This window comes from Mytilinidion resinicola (genome assembly GCF_010093595.1).
Source record: "Mytilinidion resinicola strain CBS 304.34 unplaced genomic scaffold BDZ99scaffold_16, whole genome shotgun sequence".
Classification (NCBI taxonomy): domain Eukaryota; kingdom Fungi; phylum Ascomycota; class Dothideomycetes; order Mytilinidiales; family Mytilinidiaceae; genus Mytilinidion; species Mytilinidion resinicola.
This window is the reverse complement of record NW_022985452.1, coordinates 397,674-421,342: the sequence shown is the minus strand read 5'-3', so window position 1 is coordinate 421,342 and position 23,669 is coordinate 397,674. Positions and strand designations below refer to the sequence as shown.

Below are 23,669 nucleotides of genomic sequence, written 5' to 3'. Positions count from 1 at the left end.
TCGGCAGCACAACAACCCTCCAATACGTCCCCGACGACACCGACCATGGGCGCCAGCGGCAGGCCCTGAGCCACTCGTTCTCGCAGCAGGCGCTCATGGAGCAAGAGCCGATTGTGCAAGACTACATGAGCACGATGGTGTCTAACCTGCGGAAACTAACGCGAGAGGAGGAGACTTCTAACATCTGCTACTGACTCAACTATTTCACATTCGACACCATGGGGTATCTGGCCTTCAGACAAAGCTTTGGGTGCTTGGACAGAGGGGACTATCAGGAATGGGTGCACATGCTCTTCCAAACGGTCAAGGACGGCGCGCTGACGCAGGCGCGTATCACGTCGAGCACACGCACGCGAAAATGCGGAAGCGGCTCGAGGCTACGGAAGTCCCGCCGGGCGGGGATACTATAGATGGCTTTCGGGTCCCGGGCGCCGGGCGGCACGACGGTGTCTGTGGACAGTGGTCTGCGTGCCACGATCCAGCGAACTTCAGGAATCCGGATGAGTTTTTGCCAGAGCGGTAGATCGACGCGGCGTATGAGAGTGATGTGAGGAAAGCGGCAGTACTATTTCCCCTGGGCCCGCAGAACTGCGTTGGAAAAGGTTTGGCGTACATGGAAATGCGAATAATGATTGCTCGCTTGTTTTCTATTGACGTGCCGTTGTAGGATCCGGAAGGGGATATAAAGTATAAAAGTCCTTTATGGTTTAAGAGAAGTTGGTTATTATGGTTAATGTTGTCGATTTGAGGACGTGAGAGGCTGAAGGCTAGTCAGAGTCTTGACACTTTCGGGATTCGAGTACGGCGTGGATAGCCTTTCGCAAGGGCAGATTCATTCGAATGTAGGACCGTGAGCTGGAACCTACGAAGTAAGAGCTCATTCCTTGCAAAGACGACTTGCCTCATCAGGACAGGCTAGGAGACACAGAGTCGTCCCGGCAAGATCGTGTGATCATCAAAGCTGATACTTTTTAACGATATGATTGCTGTGGGATTGCAGAACCGCACCGCAAAGTAGACACGCTTTGGAAGTAATTTATAGAATTTTTGATTGCATGAGAGCTAGGCTAGTAGTTGTCATGCGCCAGCGATAGTACCACCGACCAAGCGCACGAAGAGTTGTCTACCCGAGCCATCTGTATCGACTCTGTCCCCGGTATGGGTCACCCACCCTAATACACTCTATATATATACGTGTACAGCTTGCGGTGCTGCGTAGACTCCGAGACTAGCACTCCCTCACCGCATTCCTTAGGAATACAGTTGTCTTCCACCAATTGGATCACTAATTGATCTATCAACTCCCCCAATGTGAGGCTAGGGCTGGCCCACTCTCGTACCGGCAGCCTTTCATAATTTCCTTGTTCTATTTCTTGGCCCACAGCAATCGCTACACAGGTACCTGGCGGGTCGACGACTAGCATTTGTCGCCAAGAGGCTTCTTTGACATCCTTATTCCATCCTGGAATCTCCACATTGATACCCAGGACGCATTCGATGAATGGAATGAGGTCTTTAAGATCTGCAGGGTAATATGCCTCATTGAACCAATTCTTGGCAATGTCCAGAAGAACGTCTCCAGTCTGTGCGTTGGATTTGATTAAGAAGTCCGGTTGACCATAAGGGCTGGAATTGAATATCTCGTCAACGAGTGGGTTGAAAGCTGTGACCCCATCGCGGTCACCATAGAGCCCAGCCCAGAAGGAGCCGTACTCATCAAGGGAGCGGCCCTCCATATACCGGTGGCCAGGCTTCCGGGATACAAGCGGAAAGGCCGAAGCCAGGAAAGCGTTCCGCTGCAGCGACGGTGAAGAGCGTACGACATCGCGCCAAGTCCGGTTGACCATCTGAGCACGGCAGACTTCGCGAGCAGGGAGGTAGGTTAGGATCTCCTCGAGGAGTTCGTAAGACGCGAAGACAGCGTGAGCGGCTGGATTTGAAGGTGAGCTGGTCGCTTCGGTGGGTTCGATGGTAGTGGTGAGGTCGTGATCCGGAGAATTGTCCACGTCGGGCCTGAAAGGCTAAGTTAGCTGGTGCATTTCTCGATGGAAGGATATAACTTACCGGGTCTCGCGGTCATCATTAGTGGCCGGAGCAAAGGAGTTGTCTTCATTGCCTGGCTTCATTTGCGGTGCGAGAGCTGGATCGATGGTGGCGGCGAGGTCTGGACCTGGAGATGGAGGTATGTCGGGCCTGCAGTTTCAGGTCAGATTTTGTATTGAGGAAATGTAGGGCGATACCTTACTACAGCTCTCCGCGGTAGTGATCGATATTTGAACTAATTTGTGATGAGTTGCGTGGTGAGTTGGGTGGAGTATAAAAGAGCAAGCGGTGACGACGCGAAGCTTTCACGTGACTTTTTACTCCGCATCTCATTTCGATTTTGAAGACTCACTTATTTTCCCCATATCATCCAATCTCTCTATTCGCTGCTTTAGCCGGGCCAGCTCCTCCTTGAGCAATTGTGAATCCACGTCACTAAATTAACTCTGCCACACGTCTACTCTAGCACAGTCGATAGACTGTATATTGCCGCACAGGGGGCCTATTGCGACTAATCTACCGCGGAAGTAGAATGTAAGTAAGTGGATATGCCTCTAGGGGCAATAGCCCGAGCATTAAAGCCAATAAGAGAGTAGATTATATGAGGAGTGAATGCTTAGAAGGGGGCGTGGGACTACTAAGAAGGGGGTGTGTATTTACCGGTCCCCAGCAATGGCACTCAAGTAGCTTGAAGAGGTGTGGACACTACAGTGAAGCAAACACCTCATTCATTAGAAGTATGGGGCCCCCGCCGCTATCATCATCTACGCAAAAGTGTCAAGAAGCCCAGCAACGGTACCTGAACAACGAAGCATGGCACAGTCAACCTACCAATGCCGCTGTATATCCCAGAAAGTCCCAGTCGATCCCCAAGATCTAGGCACACCTGCAGTCTTCGCTACGCTATCCGCGGCTGCGGCATCAAGTTTATACAGCTATACCTCGTGCTGTCCGAAATCGACAGTCTGGTTTCGCACTCCTCATCGATGTCACCGCGGCTCGCGAGCCCCTTCAAAACCTGATCCAGTAATTCTCCAAGCCTTAGTCCATTGCCATTGCTGGACCAGCGCCGTACGTGAGCACCACTAGTATGAGCACCTACACCCAAGGGGCTCGGATAAAATAAGGGCATCCATTTCATCACGATCATGCTCACAACGGTTGCTAGCGGATCTACGACCGACATCTTCTGCCACGAAGCCTCTATGGTGGTGCTGGTTGATCCAGGAGCTTTGACATCCACGCCGAACAGATCGAGGATATTTTCAATAAGCTGTCTGCGCATGATGAAGGCGTGTGTGACGTCTAATATGACTTCCCCACTCTGATCGTGCACCTTTACAGTGAACTGACCCGGCGATTGAGTATTGAACATCTCGAGAACGAGTGGGTTGAGAACTGCAGTCTCCGTAGCCTCGTTGATCAGACGAGAGAACTTGCAATCCTCGAGGTCCAAGTCTGCAGTCATCCCTGTCGTCGTCGCCGGGAATGCTGAAGTTAAGAACGCGCGGCGCTGAAGGCATGGCGAGGCTTGTACGACATCGCGCCAGGTGCGGCAGACCATCTGAGAGCGGCAGATCTCGCGAACAGTCAGGTGAGACAGTATCCCTTCGAGGAGTTCGACAGTGTTGAAGACGGCGTTCGCAGCTGGACCTATCATTTGCGTGTGGGACTGCTTGACGGTGGGGGAAGACAGGTTTGGAAGCCTACCAGAAATCAGTTAGACTGCTATAGTAGCATGTGGAGACGTGTACTTACATTGGCTCTCCGCAGGTTTCATCTGCACCAGCATCAATCATAAAAACGGCTTCGGATGGGCTTATTTCCGGCGCGAGTGACTGCGCAGCTTCGACGGTGAGAGCGCGTGGATCTGGAGGATGCATGTCGAGCTTGCAACTTGGATTAGTTTGCAAGATTGTTGAATGGAGTTTGGGGTCTTACCGATGCCCTTCTTGGTACCGAGGTGCGGAGTTCTTCCGCAGTAAGCGTTGTTAGGGGTGGAAGTGAGGGAGCGACTGTCGACACGGTTGTCGGTGAAATGTCCAGAGGGTCCACGTGACCCCCGAACCATGTTGCCTTCTGGTACTAAAAGATGCTCAATTTCTCATCGAAAAAAGCTCGACTGCAACAGGGATTTGATGGGATCACGAAAAGAGAAATCGAGGATATGAACCACGAGTTCTACCTAGAGAGAAAAGGGATTTGAAAGGCAACAGCGCCTGAGACCAGCATACAACTTCCCACAGAGGGGCTACTGATGTCCAATTTAGAATGCAAGCTATGAAATCCCGTTCCTCCAGCCTAGCTTTGCATCTGCCTCAACAAAGCCTAGCCTCCATCAGCTCAGGCAAGAAGTCCAATCTTGCTATCCTTGATCTCCCTAGCGTTGCTCCACATCTGCCTATGTCGAGTTGTATCCGAGATCAACAAGCCGTTTCCGCACTCCCTATCCATCTCGTCCTTGTCTACCAGAAGCTGTGCCACAACTTGATCTATCAACTCGCCCATCTGCAGCCCGGGGCTGGCCCAGTATCGAATTTGTGGAAAAAAGTATAGTTCTCGGTGCCCCAGAACCATCAACACCTTCGTCGCTGGTGGATCCACGACCAGCATCCGCTGCCAGGAGGTGTCTTGCATGCGCTCGTTCAGTCTCCACCCGGGAATCTCCACGTTGACGCCCAAAACACGCTCGATATTTGCGATGAGCTGGGAAGAGCGATCGACGGCGTGTCCAATGTCGAGAATGACGTCTCCAGTTTTTTTGTTGAAGAAAACAAATGTTCGATGTAGGCCCTGGCCAGCCACTACCTCTGTGTCGAAGATGTCGTGCACGAGCGGATTCACCGCCACAGTTCCCTGATCTTCGTTGGAAAACTCGCAGTAGTCTAATTTGCGCCCCCGAAGGCCATTCTCAGATAAGGGAGTCATGGCGGGGAACTTCGAAGCCAGGAAGGCATTGCGCTGCAGCCGCGGCGACAAGCTGATCACATCACGCCAGTGACGACTGACTATGTTGTGCCGGCAGAGCTCGCGCGGAGATAGGTGGCCCAGGATCTCCTCCAGAAGCTCTACAGTGGAGAAGACGGCGTCCGCGGCTGGACTCATCACTGTCACGGGTGCCGGGGTCGCGATTTGGAGCCTGCATATTATGTCAATCCCACATGGTAGCAACTAGGGCGTGCGGTCTTACGCGTTCTGCGGCATTTCAACTTCCACTGGGTTGACTTTGGTAGCGATGAGAAGCTGACTAGAGATTGACTTTGGTTAGATAGGCAGGCTATGCTATGGCAAGTATGAACTTACACCAAGACTCTGCCAAAGAGTCGATTTCAAGTGAGGAGGTCGGCAAGGGTTTTTGTGAACCGAAAAGGTCAACGAAATAGCTAGTGAATGGGCGGCTGTTTCAGGTAATCACTTGGACGTCACGTGACAGTTCGTCAGATCGAACTAGTAGCAATAACCGGAAGCGCCAATGCCAAGGCCGAAATCCATACCCAGTTCCGTCTATAAAGCCCCTGATCATCACCTAATGGGAACAGCAGTGCCAATCATGTATCTTCTCCGCCTTCCGCAGTGGAGGCTAGTCAGCCCGACGGCTCGGACTCCCAGGACCTGGATGGCAGCGCGTTGGGATGAGATATATGTTCACTGAATAGTGGCACGAGGAAGAAGTGTTTCCAAAGGGCTAGGCTGAGGTACAAAACATAGTCTCCTACGGTCATCTTCTTTTTTCAGTGTGGGGTCTTTCCGGATTTGTCCTGCCCTGACGTCTCATTACACCCGGTCATCTTTTTCAACACTAGCAGACGGTGTTGCTCTGGATGCATAACTAGCCCGCCGTCTCGCAACACCGCGATACGCCTCCAGCGCTAGGTAACACCCAAGAGCGAATCCAAAGACCCCAAACACCAAAATCGACAGCGCAAGCACACTCACGAAGAGAGGCTGGAACCATGTGGTCCAAAAAGTAAGGTCTTTTGCCGCCTGGGAACCTTGGATGACGAGCATGATGTGGACGAATAGCGTAACCAGTGTGACAGTTGGGATGAAGGTCTCGAGATCTTTTTTCAATATTTGGCCGAAGCATTTTAATGCCAGAAGACCGAGAGACACAGGTATCAAGTAGGCGATGATGAAGGAAATGCCGTATGGGATCACCACCGTAAGGACGACCCAGCTGATTTGGAGGACCAGGCTGAGACTCAAAATGACTTGTGCGATGGTGATGTCAATGAGGTTACCGGATGGCAGCTCGTTGGAAGGAGTCTCGTTGGGAAGAGGAGGAGGCATATTGGAGTTCCCAAGAGATGAAATTGATGTTTGGTGGATGGTGGTGGGGAAGCGGAGGATCAAATACGAGGCCTGTAATACGGCCCCCAACTGTCACCGGGTCGGCAACCTTGCTTTCTGCACGGTGCCGTCACTGCCTAGCCCTGCGAGCCCAAGCAAACCCCTCCACCATCGCGGAGGCTGTGGCAAAGAGAATCCCTTCAGTCATCGTTATAACGAGGCTGCAATAAAGTGCGGTTCCGATCCAGGAATCAGCTATGCCTTCTGAAAAACTGATTATCGTGCCTAGAAATTGCGCAAAAAAGGCGAAAACTGTAGCTGTAACTGGGAAAAGTTCTTGTCCACCGTCTGCTGGCCAGGTTTTCTTGGCAATATTCTGCGTGCATTGGAAGGCGACATATGTGACAAGTACGATGGTGAAGAGGAATACAATCAAGTTGATGGAGACGGAGAGCGCGGTGAGGAAAGTAGACTGGAGAAATCCGAGGACATCCATTCTGATCCAAGGCATGTAGCAAAACGTAGTGTGTCGCAGGCGTGAAGGCTCAATGAAAGTGAGTGAGAGCGGTTCAGCAGCGGCTTTGTGGATGGTCAAGTGTTGTATTGTTTGAGGAGTGAAGAAGCCAGCTTCAACGGAAGGACATACCCTTGTACCACCGTGATTTCTGAGTAGATTCAGTCACGTGACGTAATCTTGGTGATAAAATTCATTAAATCTAGTCACGTGACTGAATCTGCTCGGAAATCACGGTGGTACATACGGTTGTTGGTAGCGTAAGCCAATGGCGATGAAGGCTCGAAGGCTAGAGGTGTATGTACATCTAATGTGGCTAATTTTGCTCTAGCATACAAATTCCGGCCCTTACTGGTGAGCCTGTTCAAACTTCGTTGTCTTTCCTGAACCTGCTCTCAGCTGCCTAAAGTCCTGCGCAATGCCGTCATAAAATCCCATGGGTGCGAGCCCATCCACGCCCCTTCGCGATCGCCAAAACCGTTGCAGTAAGAATCCCTTCCGTAAGACAAATAACAATGCCGCTCCGGAGCGAGCTTTTAGTCCAAGATATAGCTGGACCACCGCTGTAGTCATCCGCGTAGCTTAGTGTACTTATAAAGTGTATAAAGATGGCCAGGGTTGCTGCTGCCATTCCGGGCGCTGCCTTTTCTGCGTTCTGCTCGTCTTCTGTCTTCGGCTCGTCTTCTGTCCTCGGCTCGTCTTCTGTCCTCGGCTCGTCTTCTGTCCTCGGCTCGTCTTCTGCCTTCAGCTCGACATTTGATTTGAAGACCCTCCTCTCGAGAGCATAGAAGCATTTGCCGGTAACGTAGGCGATAAGGACGCAGGTGGATAGGAAGGCGATGATTGCAGCGGAGACGTCTAAGGCGGTAATAAGGCTAGACTGCAGGAATTCCGAGAAGGGAGAGTCCTCGGCGGCGGCGAGGCGGGTTGTGTTTGAATGGGGTAGATTGATGGGAGGAGACATGTTCGAAGTCTCAGGTGTAAAAATCAGGAAAGTTAGACTCGCGTGCCTATTGGAAAAGAGACTGATACTTATCCGATTCAAGGTATCAGGTGAGGGACACATGCCTGCCGGCTGATGTCACTAGCAGTCGGACCCCTGACGGCCCACCCTTACTTGCTCGCCATTTTCTAGGCACCAAGACGAAAACGCTTACCATTCAGGTCGCCCACCTTCTTCCTATTCGAGAAGAGCGTTCAACCCGAAATTTCGACAAAGGGACTCGATTAGAATAGTGCTGTCAATGTTGCTCCGACGACAAATCTTTATGGATTTACACTTGGCCAAGCTCCCTGGATCAGATTGAGGCACGTATAAGATGAACGTACGCAGTGAAGTTTTGAAGTCGTTGAACGTACCTTTGTAAGTATTCTTAGCTTAGCTGCCAGGCTGCTCTGGATCTAGCGTCTTGTGCAGAATAATGTGGTCCGGAGGATTTAGCGGCATAGTTCTCACTTTCTCGGAACTCCGCCCCTTGCCTCACCCTTCATCAACATCACTACCCATCAACATCTCTTAAAGTCCATCTCATCCATATAAACTTACCCGTTTGAGTCGCCCAGCGTCACAGGCATGGTGAAAGCAATAACTTCACGCTTTGTTCATATTTCTGAACATGTATCGAAGTTTATCAGAGCGATGCAACAAAAAGGCGCAGCTCGAACCAATCGACATACATGTTAAGTAGCCATTAAATGCAAACCTTGGAGCAGTTCGCTGTCAGCACGAGGGCGAGCCAACCATGGAATAATTATCAAAAAGCGGCCTCTTCACACGTATAAAAAGCTTTTCTTTCTTGCTTCTACTTTCTGAACCAGAATACTTATGCATCACCAAGGTACGATACCGCGTTCTGTTCCTTCACACTAATTGCCTGGATACCACTGATATACGTTGTAGGGTTAGAGAAGAACGATCATCATCATTAAATTCGAGCTCGCTAAAATGGCAAGCAATTTAAAATTTCCCGCTCCCCCTTCATGGAGCTTTCCACCGAACTCCATCTAGAAATTATAGATCACCTCCAACTTCCTGAGAGACTGCATCTAAGGCAATACACGCAGGTTTTTAGGCTTCTCAGGACAGCCCATTGCTGTTTTTCCGCTTCCAACAAATCCCGGTGGGTAGGACGTTTAACCAGAGACGCGAAATAAAGGCAAGTCAACTTTCGACTCCGGCATGACTCGACGTTCAACCCCTGGATGGTATCAAGTTGTCCAAGGGCACACAAACGATATTGTAGAAACTGTGGGGAACGTCAAATTTTGTTTTATCCAAGCCGTCATCCCAAACTCTCCTGGTGGTTCGACGATCCTACAAACCCGGCGCCATGCTATGTTACCGTATCATATCTACGAACAATAGGCGCCGAATTTTGATGTTCGTACCTTCTGTAGTCATGATTGGAATTGTGGAAAAGACTCGTCTAATCTACACTACACGAATGAAAAAGCACAATGGCGGCACGAGGGTGAAGATGGTATCCTGAATCAAGACGGCGCCGCATGTCCGAAGTCCTTGCGCATTTAAAGGAATGGAGAGATGCGTTATTATCTGACTGCTGTGCTAGGTGTGAACTCTGTCGCATGATTTTGTTGGACGCTGCAACAAGCAACTTCACTTTTACTAGATCTCATATTACACGTATAGTCTTCAAACATCTCTATGGCGGCAGGAAAGGTGGCCGTTTGCGACATCAACGTGTCCCGAATTAATGGTAACCTTCTGTTAGTTACTCAATCTAACAGTCCGCCAGCCTTCCATCGTTGGCCAGCACGCTGTCAACCAACTCCTTCACCTTCCTAATTACAGTCGCTATTAGAGTCTTCGTAGCCCGCACCATATATTTCACTATTAACTTATTCCCATTCTCCTATTTGAAGCAGCCTATCCTAGCCTAAATTCTAGATCTTCCTATAAACCACCTATACAGACTTCATAACAGATATTTTCGCAGGTCGAAAATGTCTTCCATTTTCAGCAAGCGCCTCTCCACATCGACTGTGGGCTCCAAGTCAACGACTGACTCCAAGTCGCCCAAATCACCACGCAGCCCACGAGATGGTGGCCCTACCGAATTTCCCACGCCAAAGCCACGACCGACCTTCCTGCAGCGTATGAGCGGCTTTCTGCCATCTATACCAGCCTTCATGAAAACTGCCCGTCGGCCAAGATCAGCCCCTGAGCTCAGAAGACACTCAAATCTGCAACCCACATCCCCGACCGAGGCCAGGCCCCTTCTCACATATCACCCGGGCAGCACAACACTGCCTGTACTCTCTTCAACGGCGGTGGTGCGAAGTGATGGATATTATTACTTTCCTGAGTACAAGCCCAACCAATCACCCTCCCGCTTCTCGGGACTATGCCCAACCCTCGAAAAGCTAACGCATAGTCGCCCGTCCAGCAAAGGCTCCTCGGAGGTCCACCACGATCATGCCTCCGGCCCCAATTCAATGCCATCTGATCTCGACCTCCGCGTCTTAGAGGAGTACGCACGCAGCTCCAACCCGCCGATCCCACGTCTCACCCCCGTCAAAGAGGGATCCACGCCGCCTGACATTTACACTTCCGCGTTTCCCAACGGCCACCACTCTCCCAACCCTCCTAGAACCCTTCGTTACAATCCCACCACCCGCACCCTAACAAACCGCCCTCGCTCCCGCGGCAAACCCACCCCCTCCCCTCCCTCCTCTCCCAACGCAACCCCCAGACCACCCCTCCACCACATCCACGGCCTCCCCCACGCCTCTCAACACCCCTACATCCACCACCGCGACGTCCCCTACTACCACGAAGCCCCCCGCCCGCGCCCACAGCGCCCAGCAACCGCAAACCCAACCCCCGGCTGGAGCGACACGGTCTACTACACGCCCTACCACGCCATCCCCCCACCCCCTCCGCGTCCCACAAGCCCCGTAATCCGCAACGTACTCGGCGGCCACCACCGTCCCCACGTCGCCTTCGCAGAACCCGTGAACCTCCTAACCGCGACCTTCGACTCGCGCGGGAACATGGTCCAGGAGAGCGATTCGAGCACTACCACGTCGTCTGCGTCGACGACGCGGGTGGGGGGGCTGAGGCCGGAGATGCGCGGTGGTGGCGCGGCGGAGGGGTTTCAGTGGCCGACGGGGAAGATACCAACGATGCGCGGCGGTGGGGGGAGGGGGGATGTGAGGATCCCGGGGGGGTTGTGGTTTTTGGCGGGGGGGAGGGGGAGGCCGGGGACGGTGGATGGGTGGAGAGCGCAGAAGGGGAGGCCGAAGGGGAGGGGGGCGCCGTGGTTGTTTTTTGGGGGGATGGAGGGGAGGAAGGGGAAAAGGGGGAAGGGGGGGACGATGGCGGAGAGTAGACAGCTGGTGGTGGAGGACGTCCCCCCGCCTATGAAGGCGGGAGGGGATACTGCTGGAGCTGGCGAGGTTGTGGACGAGGTTGCTCTTGGGCTTACCTATGTCCGTCCTGAGGAGACTCCGGCTCCGGGTCCCACAAACGGGGACGCAGGTCAGGCTCCGCCGCCACCTAAGAGTCTTGCTGCCGGGCCTGCGGTTGATAACGCGGCTGCAAAAGCATCACCTCCTGGAAGCAATGCACCTGCAAATCCCTCCCGACCTCGAAGCAATGCAGCGCTGAATGCATCTCCGGCTAGAAGCAATGCGTCTGCAAATACCTCGCCACCGAAGAGCAATGCAGCTGCAAACCCCTCACCACCGAGGAGCACCGTAGCTGCGAATCCGTCGCCGCCTAGGAGTAATGCAGGTGGAGCGGCGAATGCCTCACCACCGAGAAGCAATGCACCGGCAAATGCTACACCACCTAGAAGCAACGCACCTGGGAATGCCTCGCCGCCGAGAAGCAATGTCTCTGGAACTGGTGGCAATAACGCAGCTCCGACCGCCTCGCCTGCGATAAGTAATGCAGCTCCAAATCCCTCGCCGCCTAGGAGTAACGCAGCTCCTGCTCCGTCGCCACCGAGAAGCAACACACCTGCGAATGCTTCTCCGCCTGGAAGAAATGCAGCTGCAAACCCCTCTCCGCCTAGGAGCAATGCCGCAGGTGCGAATCCCTCCCCGCCTCGAAGTAATGTAGCTGGAGCTGCGAATCCCTCCCCGCCTCGAAGCAATGCCGCTGGAGCTGCAAACCCCTCTCCACCACGAAGCCAAGCCTCAGCCACTGCACGCTCGCCCGCCGCACCCGCAGAGCCAACTAGCCCACCTGCACCCAATCCCGCAGCCGATGATGCTCAAAGGGCCGCTTCCAACGCAAACAGCGTAACGCCCTCAGAGAGCATATCCAACGTCGCATCCCGGCCGCACGGCAGTGCCGTAGGAACGTCTAATGCAAGCAATGCCAGCGCGCGGTCGCGAGTCTCCGCTGTAGTGGACACGAGGGCTCAGGTCGGAGGGCCGGCGAGCGCTGCAGGAGCTAGATCTGTCGCGGGGAGCGTGGCATCGCAAGGTGGAGCTGCGAAAACGGGGAATGCTGAAACGTCGGGTGATGGTGGTAAAGCAGGGAGCGCTACGGCGCAGAGTAGGGTGTCTAATGAAGGGGGTGCGGTTCCGCTGAAAGGTAGGTGACTCGCAGGGGGCATTAGTAGGGCTGCTGACGATAATAGATAGGTCTCCAGGGTGAGCGGCTGCGGTCGGAAACGGAATGGGGTTCGTTGCGGGGGGCTAATGTGGGTAGTAGGACGTCGAGTGGGACGACTAGGTATACTATTACCGGGTTTCTGTGAGATTAGGAAAGGAGGTGAGTTTGGTAAGTCGGGTAAGAGTAAGATTAGAGTCAGCAGTACGGAATGTAGGGGACGTAGACGGATAGAGGGTATGACCAGCTCTGACGTGGCTAATCATATAGCGAGCGAGTAATGCCTCCATGTTCCAACGAGATAGAAAAGAGGTGGGAACAACTTTAAATGGTCTCCATTTACTTTTTTTCCGGTCGGGTATCTACACACTGATAGTTTTGAACACCCTAGAAGCCAGTTAGTAAAAGCGAAATCATACGTAGATCAGATATTTAAACTTACCCAAATCCACTGCCTCCCGTCGCCATCACTGTTCCTGGTATTTGCGGATGCCAATGCGCCTCTTTTACCTGCTCCATGTAATGCACGAACAATAGCTGTGGCGGGACATCCTGCACGCCAGCCGTATCCCTGCTCTCCTCGTCGTCTAGTTCAACCGCCAGATCCCACAGCGTAACCGTATTGTCGCCTGCACATACAAGCACGATACTGTCTTCGGTCGGGTGCCACTCGACGCTCGTGATCTGCTCTTTGTGGAAATTGAAAGAAGCCACCGGAGTTGGACGTGTGAGGTCGGAGGACTTGGTGCTCGGTTTCCACGACCGCAGGTCCCACACCGCCCATTGCCCGTCATCTGCCCCTGAAGCTAGGAGGTGACTCGTTTGATGCGACCATGAGAGCACATTGACGTCTACATCAGAGACCTTCATGCTGACGGCCGGCTTGCGGCTTTTTGACCGCGCATCCCATATCCTGACGGTGCCGTCGTCGCCGGCGGACGCGAAGACGTGGTTCTCAGAGGGCGACCACTGCAGCTCTTCTACCGCGCTATTGTTGTCGTGGCCAGTAAACGGCTTCGCGTCGGTGACGAAGCCGCCCCCTTGTGTTCGAGTTGTTACAAATATTCTGCCGTTGCAGTCGCCGGTGACGAGCTTGCCTTCTGGTATCTTGGGCGACCAATCTACAGCATACCCTTCTATTCCTTTATGTACGGTGATTGTGTGGATAGGCTTATTTTGCGCAGGAGTGATGGTTGCGCCGGGGGTGTCGAAGGCGGAGAGGTGTGGTGTGATATCGTGAATCAGCACTTGGCCGGACTCCGTCATTGAAGCTGTGAGGGTTGTAGGAGGGGCGGCAGAGGTTGATTGGGGGGATTGGTGCGAGCGAATACGGTTGGTGCAGGTGTTGAGTGGGATTGATTTTGTCTCAAGGATTGGGTCCGAGGAGTCGTCGTCTGAATCGTCATCCGAATCGTCCTCCTGCTCACGCTGCATTCGACTTAGGCTGCTCAGTTTCAGCACCATGAGCTGGTTTTCCTTTTCACGACCTCTAGCGGCTTGTGTTCCGGCGACAGCATAGACGGTCGCTGGGTATGATTTGCGGTCCGAGCCCAGCTGGTCACCCACAATGTCGCATGAGAGGCAGGGCCAGGGAGATTCGAGGGCATGTAGCATTTGGTAGGCGGTGAAGTCGGGCGCGAGTGTTTCGCCAGCTGATAGCTTGTTGCGGCCGGGCATAAAGGTTTCTTGATCGACTTCCATAGCATCTAGAGTGTGCGGCTTTAGCTACTGCAAATTCTAGATACTCGGGCAGGAAGTCTCACTAACCCTCGCGTTCTTCCGCCTCCCTCTCTTCATCTGGCCGGCCGTCTACTCCAGCCTCGAATATCTCGTCCTCGCTCTCATACTCATCTTCGTACTCGTCCTCAAATTCGCCGATTTCGTCCTGCTCGAACTTGACGGGCCGGTTGCCGGATTTTAGGGGCTCGACCTCAGTCTCTGCGGGCTCTGCACGTCGCTTGCTCATCTTGCCTAGATTTCCTGCTCTTTCTAGGGTGAGGTTGGGTGGGATGGATGTGTAGATGTGTGGTGGGGGAATTATATTCGACCAGGGAAACTTTTTGCGGTGACGAAGTGTCACGTGCCGATTCCGCACAGCTGTTCCGCCCCTCGATCCTTGGCTCGAGTCTCTCGCTGCCCAAAGCATCCAAATATCAACACCGCGATATAACTCATCATTCGCGCATTGCTCTCCCCTACACGCGAGCTCTCCCCCGTCGCGCGCAGGACTATGCTCCGCGGCTCTCTCAGCACGACCTGCAGGTCTTGACGCGTCTGTAACTCGTAACTCTGTCACCGTCACCGAGCTCAGCGGCTACACTACTCACCCCCGACCCACGGCCGTCTATCTAGCGCATTGCCTCTAGAATACCCTTAACCCTCGAATACTCCACCCGATACATCTATTCACTATGGAGACCTACGGCGACCCAATCGGCGAACCAGTCGGTGACCCTATCGGCGACCCAATGGTAGCAGAACCACAAGGCGACACGGCGATGGAGGGCCAGGAGCCAACCGTCGGCCAGAAACACACCTTCATGGGAATCCAAGCCGACCAGACCATGGGCGGCGACGACACCACAATCACCGCGTCAACTGTGCAGGAACTGCCTCAGGTGCACAATAATGGCTTCAGCACCAGCCAGCAGAGCGACTACCGCCCGCAAACCTCGTACTCAGACACCGGCTTCTCCCGTCCTGCTCTTCACGGCTCGCACTCTGAGGATTCTCAGTCGCACAAACCGGCCTTTTACCCACAATCCGATGCAGACACCCCGCCGCGATACGGCTACAACAACGGCCAGCCGATGGGACAATCGATCTCGCGTCCAGGCTCAGGGCTGGCGCAGCCCAGATACCCAATCTCAGAGGGCGGAAGCCGCTCCGTGACATATCAAGAGCAGAACCAGCGGACCTCGTCGCAACCACAATCCGAAGCTGCGACCAAGAATACCAGCGTCGTCATCAAGGTGGGCATGGTTGGGGACGCGCAGATTGGTAAGACAAGTTTGATGGTCAAATACGTCGAGGGCAGCTGGGACGAGGATTATATCCAGACGCTGGGAGTGAACTTCATGGAGAAAACCATCTCGATTCGGAACACCGAGATCACCTTTTCTATCTGGGATCTAGGCGGACAGCGCGAGTTCGTCAACATGCTGCCCCTGGTTTGCAACGATGCGGTTGCCATCTTGTTCATGTTCGATTTGACTAGGAAGAGCACGCTCAATTCTATCAAGGAGTGGTATAGGCAGGGTAGGGGTTTCAACAAGACCGCTATCCCTTTTCTAGTGGGTACAAAGTACGACCATTTCGTGAATTTCCCACGGGAAGAGCAGGAGGAGATTTCCAATCAGGTATGTGAAGCGGCTCGGACTTACTAGTATTTAGCTGATCTTGTCTAGGCGAAACGCTTTGCTAAGGCAATGAAGGCCAGTCTAATCTTCAGCAGCACGAGTCACAGCATCAACGTTCAGAAGGTGAGTCACGGAACCTTTTATGAATCTCTCTTCGTTACTGACCTGAATCCAGATTTTCAAGATTGTGCTATCAAAGGCGTTCGATCTCCGATGCACCATTCCAGAGATAGAGCACATAGGAGAACCACTCCTGCTCTACCAGTCTGTCTAGAAGCGAGAAGTCTGTGAGCCAAGCTGATGTATCGAAAGGAATCCGTATGATGGTGTGACGACTGAACGAGGACTCGCAAGTTTCCGCGACCGAAAAGGATGCTGGTACGTGGGAACGCGAGCTTGAATGAAATCTGCATGACTTGGGCGACTGGAGCGTTGCAATGATGGACTCCATTATTTCTGGAGGGTTTCTGTACAGGAAAAACGGAGTTGAGATGATTTGGATTCATGGACTGGGTGCGGTTTGTATCCTAGTAATGAGTCTAGCTTATTCAAGTGCTAGAAAGCACTTGTCTTCCTGTATTATGAGGGGACCGGGAAGTCTCTAGTGGTGGAAGAGATTCAAATGGCTTCAAACGCTTGAGTTCCTCTTGAATAACTGCATTATTTTGCCGCTGTTTGTGATGAGTCGATGTGGTGACCGGCGACGCTGTCTGAACTAGTCCAGCACCTACGTAGGCTTTTTGAAGCGTTGAGCTTCCGGCTAATATAAGAATCTACTTCCGCCCCCCAGTGGTAGAAGAACTGGGTGACATTTAATGTTCTTCAATTGAGGTTGATGCTCAGGAGGCAAGTTTACCCGACCCGATCGACGTTAACCTCACAAAAATTCCTCCACATTCAACCCCTCCATCAACAACAATGTCCGCTCCACCCCTCCTCGACTTCGCCCTCCCAGGCCAACCCCTCGGCCCAACCTCGAAATACACACCCGGGCCAGGCACTCACATCTACGAATCCGTCATCCATGCCTCCATTTCTGGCCCAGTCGTCTCTACTCATGCTGCGCCCACTTCCACGACCTCCGCCAAATCCTCCAAACCGCTACCAACCCTCTCCATAACCCGCAATCCCCCGCCTAACCCCTCCTCCTTCCTCCGCGGGGGCGCCTCTGTGTTACCAGAAGTCGACAGCGTCGTCCTCTGCCGCATCACCCGTCTTGGCGCGCGCTTCGCCTCCGCTGAGATCCTCGTAGTTGGAGAGCTGGTCTGCCGAGAGCCATTTTCCGGTATGATTCGGCGGGAGGATGTGCGGGCGACGGAGAAAGATAGGGTCGTGATACGGGAGATGTTTAGGGTGGGGGATGTGGTGCGTGGGGTGGTTTTAAGTTTGGGGGATCAGAGTAATTACTATATCAGCACGGCGAAGAATGAGTATGGGGTTGTGATGGCGTGGGCGCATGTGGAGGCGGGAGAGGGGGCGGGGGGTGCGGCGAAGAGGGCGATGTATCCGGTTAGTTGGAAGGAGGTGAGGGATCCGGTTACGGGGGTGGTGGAGGGGAGGAAAGTTGCGAAACCTTTTTGAGGAACTGTGTACACATGAATTTTTCGGGATAGAGTTTGGAATGTAAAAAAGGGGAATTGAGGTAAGTGGATCCTCTATCTGCCTGTCAAAATTCGTGGTCTACTTGCTTACATGACTTCTGGTAGGAGGCGCATGGTACTGGCATATCCCAAGGACTTTAGATACCCGCTCATTTCTTTAGCTGTACTTCCGTTTCAATGAAACTAAACAAAAATGACCAAAAAGGTTTACCGCCATATAACCGACAACAGCAGCCATCGCAAAACGAGGGTTCTTTGAGACCCAATTCCTTCAACCACTTTTCCATCTCCTGTTGTCGTATCTTCGGGCACGGTGGAAATACACCGAATGCTAGACGTTCATTGAGTTCCAGACAGCTGTGCTGGAACTGCAATAACGCGAAGGAGGGCCCATCGATCCCTTCACTATTGGAAGAGGGTTTTTCTGAGCTGCTCGCACCGTCAGGCAAAATATGTAGGTGACACTTGGGGCACTTATCTACCTCAACTGTTCTGTCTCAAAGAGGCTGAGTGACTCTGGGGCCGCCGGCATGGCAGGCTAAAAGCGCTTTGGCTTTATTCCGCGGAGGTTCGGATTTTGCCCGGTAGCGTAAAACGAACTCTGACAAAAGCAAAGTACTGACTTAGTAGGGATCCTGACCTTGGACTGCTAAAATGTATTATCATATATATTGGAACTCACCACCATGTTCCCTCAAGCTATCCCAGAATTGCAATACAAAGTCTGCGTAAGTGAGCTTTGTGTTCTAGTGCAGTCGTCGAATTGCACGTTGTGTCCCAACCCTGGGAAATCAGCCACAAAATCAGCCACAAGTGTCGATCATGCCATTGTAATCTCCTGCTGGCTCGTGCACACTGCGCAAAGCATGGGTTCGGTGTGCACGACGTGAAGCGAGCTGCCATGGAGGTCCTCGCGTATGTTCTCGGCGTCTCCTCAGAATCTACATTGCCTGCTTTCTCAGCCTCCTCTCCCCACTTGTCTCGATTGTTGTTCACATCATTCAAGCCTTGAGCCACCCTTTACTCTCTGGTATTAGCCAATGCAAGTGTGAGAATTTTCTTCAGCGTTTACCACGTCGTTTCGTCCCAACGACAAACGGGCAGGCGGTGGAGTTCTTACGGACTGAATTGTACACGGTCTATCGTACAACTGGGCTTCACCCAGTCTCACCCCCGCGTATTGACATCGGTCCGCAACATATCTCAAGATGACTCACCAAGGATCTTCTCGCCTACAGCATTTCCTCCAGGCTCATGCTGCTCAATCTCCATTCTTCGTAACGGGTTTAAGACCCCATCGCCAACTCAGTAAACCAGTCTCCGGTAATCTAAATGTTGAAATTGACAACGATGGCACCGAATCAATTCCAGAATTGATAGGAAGTCAAACCCTGCATTCGGATACATCATCAGCTTTCTCGTCGAATAATTCTTGTCCCTCTATAGCTGATCCTTACCCCACAATCTACGAGGATGTCTCCGACCTCGAATCCGAAGCTTGTGGCATGCCAACGACTCGACCATTGAAGGGGTGTGACAATCCCCTCAATCTGAAATCTTTTCACATCGATGCGTCGGTCGGGTCAATGGGACTTGGATTCCACGACTCTTCCCCATTTCTTAAGCCTCTCCTTTTCCCTGACACGGACTTTGATTATAACTATCCATGTAAGTCAATTGGATTTACCATCCATTGTTTCGGATATAGCCCGATTAACTATATTAGCGAATGATCTATTAGGGATAGTAGGAAGAGGGACGGACATGAACGCTTCTGAAGAGCCAAATACCGCAAGGTCATCGCCAGACCCATCATCTCATTCTCAGCGCCACGTCTTGCGTTACGTATGTGTAACCTTTCCACATTATCCTCGCTATCTAATATTGTCAACTTATAGGAAGACCGCACCCTGGGGCACGACCGACCAAGCTTTTCTGACCAGAATGCCGAGTTACAATCTGAAGCAATGGCGCAATGTGGATTCTGCGATCGAACGTCCGAGACGAATACAATGCTCAAAGACAATACACTGCTCAAGGAAGACCTAGACTGGGAACTTATCAAGACTACTGGGCTGGAATCTCCCGAAGCTCCCTGTCCGATATGCAAAGGGCATGTTGTTACGTCGGTGCTCTCGCAGCACACCCCCGTTTGTGAAAAGCTGCATCATACGGCCTTCAGAAGCCTTGTTAAGATACCTGCGCTTGAACGCATATCTGAACAACTAATAAAGAGCCTAGAAAGGGGAGACGAGCTACCAGCTCCAGAAATTACACATTATCGCCGCTCGTCGAGATCTGGAGATCACACCATCCTCCCCTATGATAGTAAAATACTTTCGACATATTCAGAATGTCCTGTCTCTGACAAGAGCTCAAGCAATGAACTTTTCGCCTCGCCACCCTCCAGTAAACGCCGCGACAAGTGGACAGATAACACCAAAATTACCAAGAAGAGATGCCTACTGTGCCAGTTGAACCCTATATTTACCTTTCCTCGTTGCGACCCACCCTTGAATCCATTTTCATGGTTAGAGGACCCTTCTATATCAATTCGATCTAATCTGAGCACCATACCGAGCACGCCAACTGAACTGGCATGCGACACGCAAGCTTATGCCAAGGGCCAAGACGCGGACAAAAGCAATGGAGAAAACCACTCTAAGTCAATCAATGGGCTTGATGAGTGCGCGTCTGAGGAGCTAAGCTGCAAGGCAAACATACATTTTATCCCCAGCGCTAGTGTCCACGAAGCCGCTAGTGACACTTCCGAAGCTACCCACAAGGACACGAGGATAGCAATTACTTCAGCCACAACTCCATCGGAAGCTGAGCAGATGACCAAGTTAAACGAGCAATTAGTATCAAGACCTTCCAAGGAGCAAGGAGTCTCTAGCGCGGTACAGTCCACCTCCGACCAGTCCAGCCAGAAGCTTAGTTCTCTCGTTAGTGGCACTGGTGACCAATTCTCCGACCAGCCAAAGGTGACCTATAAAGAACATATGATCAGAGCCGCACGGTTCGAACGCTTTCAAAAAGGAGCGGAGGCACGACAAAGGCTTGCGGAGAGTCTTGAGCCATTTTCAAATCTCAGTATTGGTGGCGAGCCTTCAGGCCAGTCAAAGTTGACATTTAAAGAACGGATATCAAGGACGCAGCGGCATAAACGCTCTTATGAGAGAGCGGAGGCGCGACAAAGGCTTGCAGAGAGTCTTGAGCCATTCTTTTCAAATGCCAGTATTGGTGGCGAACCTCCAGACCTGTCAAAGTTAACATTTGAACAACGGATATCAAGGGCACAGCGACATAAACGCTTTTATGAGAGATGCGAGGCGCGGAGATGCTCTAAAGTGGACGAGGTGGGCAACGAGCTAAGCTTGAGAGCCAACACAAATGCTCCGCCAGCAACCTCTTATCAACAGTGTGACGAACCCAATCCCACCACACGTGGAGGGCTACCCACCAGAGTTGCCTCGGAGTATACTCCAGTCATGCATCAACGCCATCGCAGCTATGATGCTTCGAAGAGCCAATCAAGCAACAAAGCTATCGCCGCGAAGTCAACTACACTACAGGAAACAGCCCCCAGAGAAACATCCAAGGAGTATGTGATTGATTGCCTAAAACCCGAGTGTTATGCCCCAGTTCCTAGCAACACCAGCAAAATCATAATCACCGCATCTGATCCTCCTACAACGCGCCCATCCACTGGAAGCGGTTCCTTCTTAGCCTCGTCCAGCGATAGCCCCGATGGGACTGATGAGTACAGCTCGGACAGTGATTCATCCTCCTTTGCGTCTTCTCCTGGAATCACGGGTTCTGCGTCATCTATACCCATTGTCCAGTCGGTGCTATTGTCTGCGAAGAAGGCATTAGTTGGACGGGTTATGACTGAATTTTACGCTATGTTTGAAACACGCCATGGCATTCGTATGCACGCCGGAGAAGAATCCACAACGAATAAGCCAGGATCCACACCAGACCGTCCTCGCTCTAATGGAGGGAATAATTTTACTAAGCGCAGTGTACGTGGCCGGAACTCAGCACCCCCAGACGATGACGATGAAGACGACTCTGAAAAGCGTCGAGAACTGGGTTCAACTGTGCATACTAGCAGGCCACCTTACCCAAGTCTCCGCTTCGCTTGTCCTTACTTCAAAAGAAATCCTACCGAGCACTGCACAAGTAGATCCTGCGAGTATCCAGGGTTCAAAAATGTGTCACGCCTCAAGTAGGTAGCTCATTATCTAGCCAACTCAAGTCTCGGAAAGTTAACCATCTAGGCAACATCTATATAACTGCCACGCTCTACAAAACTCATGCCCACGATGTTGGCTTGTCTTTGAGACTCAAGTTGAGCTACACGGACATCTAGGAGCTCCGGAAGCTTGTAAAGCCGGACACAAGCCTGTGAAGGGTTTTACGTATGAGCAGGAACGCCAGTTGAGAAGCAAAAAAAGACCGCGGAAGCCTTTAACAGAAGAAGAGAAATGGGCAGCCGTGTATCGACTCCTCTTTCCCGATGACCGCGAGGAAGACATTCCAAGCCCTTGTAAGTAACAACCCTAGATGCCTTGTAGCTCTAAGACATTGCGACTCGCACCGTTGGCGTCACTCAGAGAGTGTTCTTGAGGTCTGCACCACATACCCAAAGCTAACGTCTTCGCAGACTGTAATCGAAGAACGTCATCGGAGGATGGCAGGATCGACTCTCTTGCATCGAACGAAATGGCTTTGTTCGAAGAGTTTTCCCGGAATGAATTTCCACGGCTCGTACAGACTGAAGTTGAGATTCTGATCGAGCAAGACGCAGCAAAGTATGCGAGTGCCTTAGTCGATCTATTTCGAAAATGCCAGGATCGACTGTTCGAGGATTTTCGGAAGTCGCGCCTCAATACGCCGCTACCTGATGCTGAGACCATCAAATTCACGGAGCCAATTGCGGATGGTCATAATGGCCGACCAAGAGAGCCGTTCACCTGGCACACAGACGAGATTCAGGAGGAAAGATTCAAGCTATTCCCTCCTCCCCCGCCAGCCGACGACCTGCGTGAGTGGAATCTTCTTGATCTACATCAAAACGACTACATCGGATTTGGATCAAATCTAGGAGGCTCCTCCAACGGCCAGTCATACTCGGGGATTGAGTCGGGCTATGGCTCGGTAGACCCAGATTCTTTGTCCGCTGAACAAGACTCCGCCAATACATCTGGTGATGTTATGATATACCAGGGCAATCCGGGCCCTGTTCTTCATTCGTCCGGCGAGTTTCGTGTCCCTATACGCCAAACCGACTATTATCAGGGCACCTTTGATCCATTGCAAATAACTTCTGGGGATCTCGGAGAAACGGCGTCGTACACGGGCATGGCCAATGTTGAACTCGACCTTGATCAATATCTACATGATTATCAAGAAACATGAGGTTGAATCCTGAGGCACGATAATCTTACATGCCCTTCTCGGTCTTTCCCGTCCGGACGCCATCCCAACACGACAACACCAAAGATCTTCCGATGATGAATACTAGAAACTAAAACCCCCATCACGATTAACGACTATTTCAACTAGTGCAACTGATTCCCGCACCGGAACACAATATCCGCTCTTTCAGCATGAACAATTGTTTCGGATGCGAGAAACTACATAACGACTATTTCAAAAGATTCAACCCCTTCAAGTACTCTTCCATTTCACGCTGCCGAGTGTCTGGAGGCGTCGCCGGTATGCCGAGTGCGAGCCGTTCGTTTACTTCCGGGTCGCTATGTAGGAAGCTGAGCAATGTAGGTGATGTACTCGCTCTTCCGCAGTTCCTGGAGCTCGTCAGCATATAACCGTCTCCGAAGAACTGAAATTCGTACGGTAGGCCATTTGGCTCCAAGGTCGTCGTTGATTGGGATTCCGGAGACGGCATTGTAGGCGGTTGGTGATTTTGGTATTAGAGAAGGCAGGAGCAATCGAATAGAGTCACCGGCGGGCTTTAGAATACGGAAACTGAGCGTTCGAATCGTCTCTTCCTTTTGAACAAGTTTTGGATATGGCCTTACGTCCATCATTCCTCTTATATCCGTATGAATCACGCATTTTGGAGTAATTCAACGCCCCAAATTACGCAGGCACGAGATTTGACTTGTATACCCTCGAATTTTTGTTCTCTACGCAGCCCAGGATTTGTTCGCGATATCTTCATGCGCACCTGCGAGTTGATGAGTGATTGGCTGAAACGACGGTCCAATCACGTGGCCCAATGCAGAGTGAGGCTGTGCGCGGCGTTCGTT

The 23,669-nt window shown here is 52.1% G+C and overlaps 10 protein-coding genes across 10 annotated transcripts; 4 read left to right on the top strand and 6 right to left on the bottom strand.

Moving 5' to 3' along the window:
* Positions 1–1,049: 1,049 nt before the first annotated feature.
* BDZ99DRAFT_93470 (uncharacterized protein) lies at positions 1,050–2,224 on the bottom strand. Its single transcript, XM_033729044.1, has 2 exons — positions 2,065–2,224; positions 1,050–2,013 (listed from the first exon to the last, which is right to left on the bottom strand). The coding sequence occupies exons 1-2, from the start codon at positions 2,124–2,126 to the stop codon at positions 1,173–1,175; spliced, it is 903 nt and encodes a 300-aa protein (XP_033573265.1). The 5' UTR covers positions 2,127–2,224; the 3' UTR covers positions 1,050–1,172.
* A 564-nt stretch (positions 2,225–2,788) lies between these two features.
* Positions 2,789–3,440, bottom strand: BDZ99DRAFT_465936 (uncharacterized protein). The gene has a single exon (XM_033720659.1). The coding sequence runs from the start codon at positions 3,416–3,418 to the stop codon at positions 2,942–2,944; it is 477 nt and encodes a 158-aa protein (XP_033573264.1). The 5' UTR covers positions 3,419–3,440; the 3' UTR covers positions 2,789–2,941.
* Positions 3,441–4,250: 810 nt separating this feature from the next.
* Positions 4,251–5,409, bottom strand: BDZ99DRAFT_93462 (uncharacterized protein). The gene is made up of 3 exons (XM_033729043.1): positions 5,347–5,409; positions 5,234–5,290; positions 4,251–5,182 (listed from the first exon to the last, which is right to left on the bottom strand). The coding sequence occupies exons 2-3, from the start codon at positions 5,245–5,247 to the stop codon at positions 4,387–4,389; spliced, it is 810 nt and encodes a 269-aa protein (XP_033573263.1). The 5' UTR covers positions 5,248–5,290; positions 5,347–5,409; the 3' UTR covers positions 4,251–4,386.
* Positions 5,410–5,817: 408 nt separating this feature from the next.
* On the bottom strand, positions 5,818–6,333 carry BDZ99DRAFT_479565 (uncharacterized protein; the record flags this gene model as incomplete). Its single annotated transcript, XM_033722247.1, has 1 exon — positions 5,818–6,333. One exon carries the CDS (start codon positions 6,331–6,333, stop codon positions 5,818–5,820), a length of 516 nt encoding a protein of 171 aa, XP_033573262.1.
* An 841-nt stretch (positions 6,334–7,174) lies between these two features.
* BDZ99DRAFT_501187 (uncharacterized protein) lies at positions 7,175–8,422 on the bottom strand (the record flags this gene model as incomplete). Its single annotated transcript, XM_033723791.1, has 3 exons — positions 7,175–7,915; positions 8,005–8,027; positions 8,394–8,422. 3 exons carry the CDS (start codon positions 8,420–8,422, stop codon positions 7,272–7,274), a joined length of 696 nt encoding a protein of 231 aa, XP_033573261.1. The 3' UTR covers positions 7,175–7,271.
* A 1,389-nt stretch (positions 8,423–9,811) lies between these two features.
* On the top strand, positions 9,812–12,476 carry BDZ99DRAFT_573867 (uncharacterized protein; the record flags this gene model as incomplete). The annotated part of the gene is made up of 2 exons (XM_033728323.1): positions 9,812–12,413; positions 12,460–12,476. The coding sequence occupies 2 exons, from the start codon at positions 9,812–9,814 to the stop codon at positions 12,474–12,476; spliced, it is 2,619 nt and encodes an 872-aa protein (XP_033573260.1).
* A 215-nt stretch (positions 12,477–12,691) lies between these two features.
* Positions 12,692–14,441, bottom strand: BDZ99DRAFT_449052 (glutamate-rich WD repeat-containing protein 1). Its single transcript, XM_033718096.1, has 3 exons — positions 14,199–14,441; positions 12,874–14,137; positions 12,692–12,818 (listed from the first exon to the last, which is right to left on the bottom strand). Exons 1-3 carry the CDS (start codon positions 14,395–14,397, stop codon positions 12,794–12,796), a joined length of 1,488 nt encoding a protein of 495 aa, XP_033573259.1. The 5' UTR covers positions 14,398–14,441; the 3' UTR covers positions 12,692–12,793.
* A 554-nt stretch (positions 14,442–14,995) lies between these two features.
* On the top strand, positions 14,996–16,064 carry BDZ99DRAFT_394407 (septum-promoting GTP-binding protein 1; the record flags this gene model as incomplete). Its single annotated transcript, XM_033715890.1, has 3 exons — positions 14,996–15,790; positions 15,839–15,913; positions 15,966–16,064. The coding sequence occupies 3 exons, from the start codon at positions 14,996–14,998 to the stop codon at positions 16,062–16,064; spliced, it is 969 nt and encodes a 322-aa protein (XP_033573258.1).
* Positions 16,065–16,650: 586 nt separating this feature from the next.
* On the top strand, positions 16,651–17,436 carry BDZ99DRAFT_93359 (uncharacterized protein). The gene has a single exon (XM_033729042.1). It carries the CDS (start codon positions 16,709–16,711, stop codon positions 17,369–17,371), a length of 663 nt encoding a protein of 220 aa, XP_033573257.1. The 5' UTR covers positions 16,651–16,708; the 3' UTR covers positions 17,372–17,436.
* A 1,163-nt stretch (positions 17,437–18,599) lies between these two features.
* BDZ99DRAFT_538505 (uncharacterized protein) lies at positions 18,600–22,984 on the top strand (the record flags this gene model as incomplete). Its single annotated transcript, XM_033726641.1, has 5 exons — positions 18,600–18,922; positions 19,065–19,236; positions 19,290–21,622; positions 21,675–21,943; positions 22,061–22,984. The coding sequence occupies 5 exons, from the start codon at positions 18,600–18,602 to the stop codon at positions 22,813–22,815; spliced, it is 3,852 nt and encodes a 1,283-aa protein (XP_033573256.1). The 3' UTR covers positions 22,816–22,984.
* Positions 22,985–23,669: the final 685 nt, after the last annotated feature.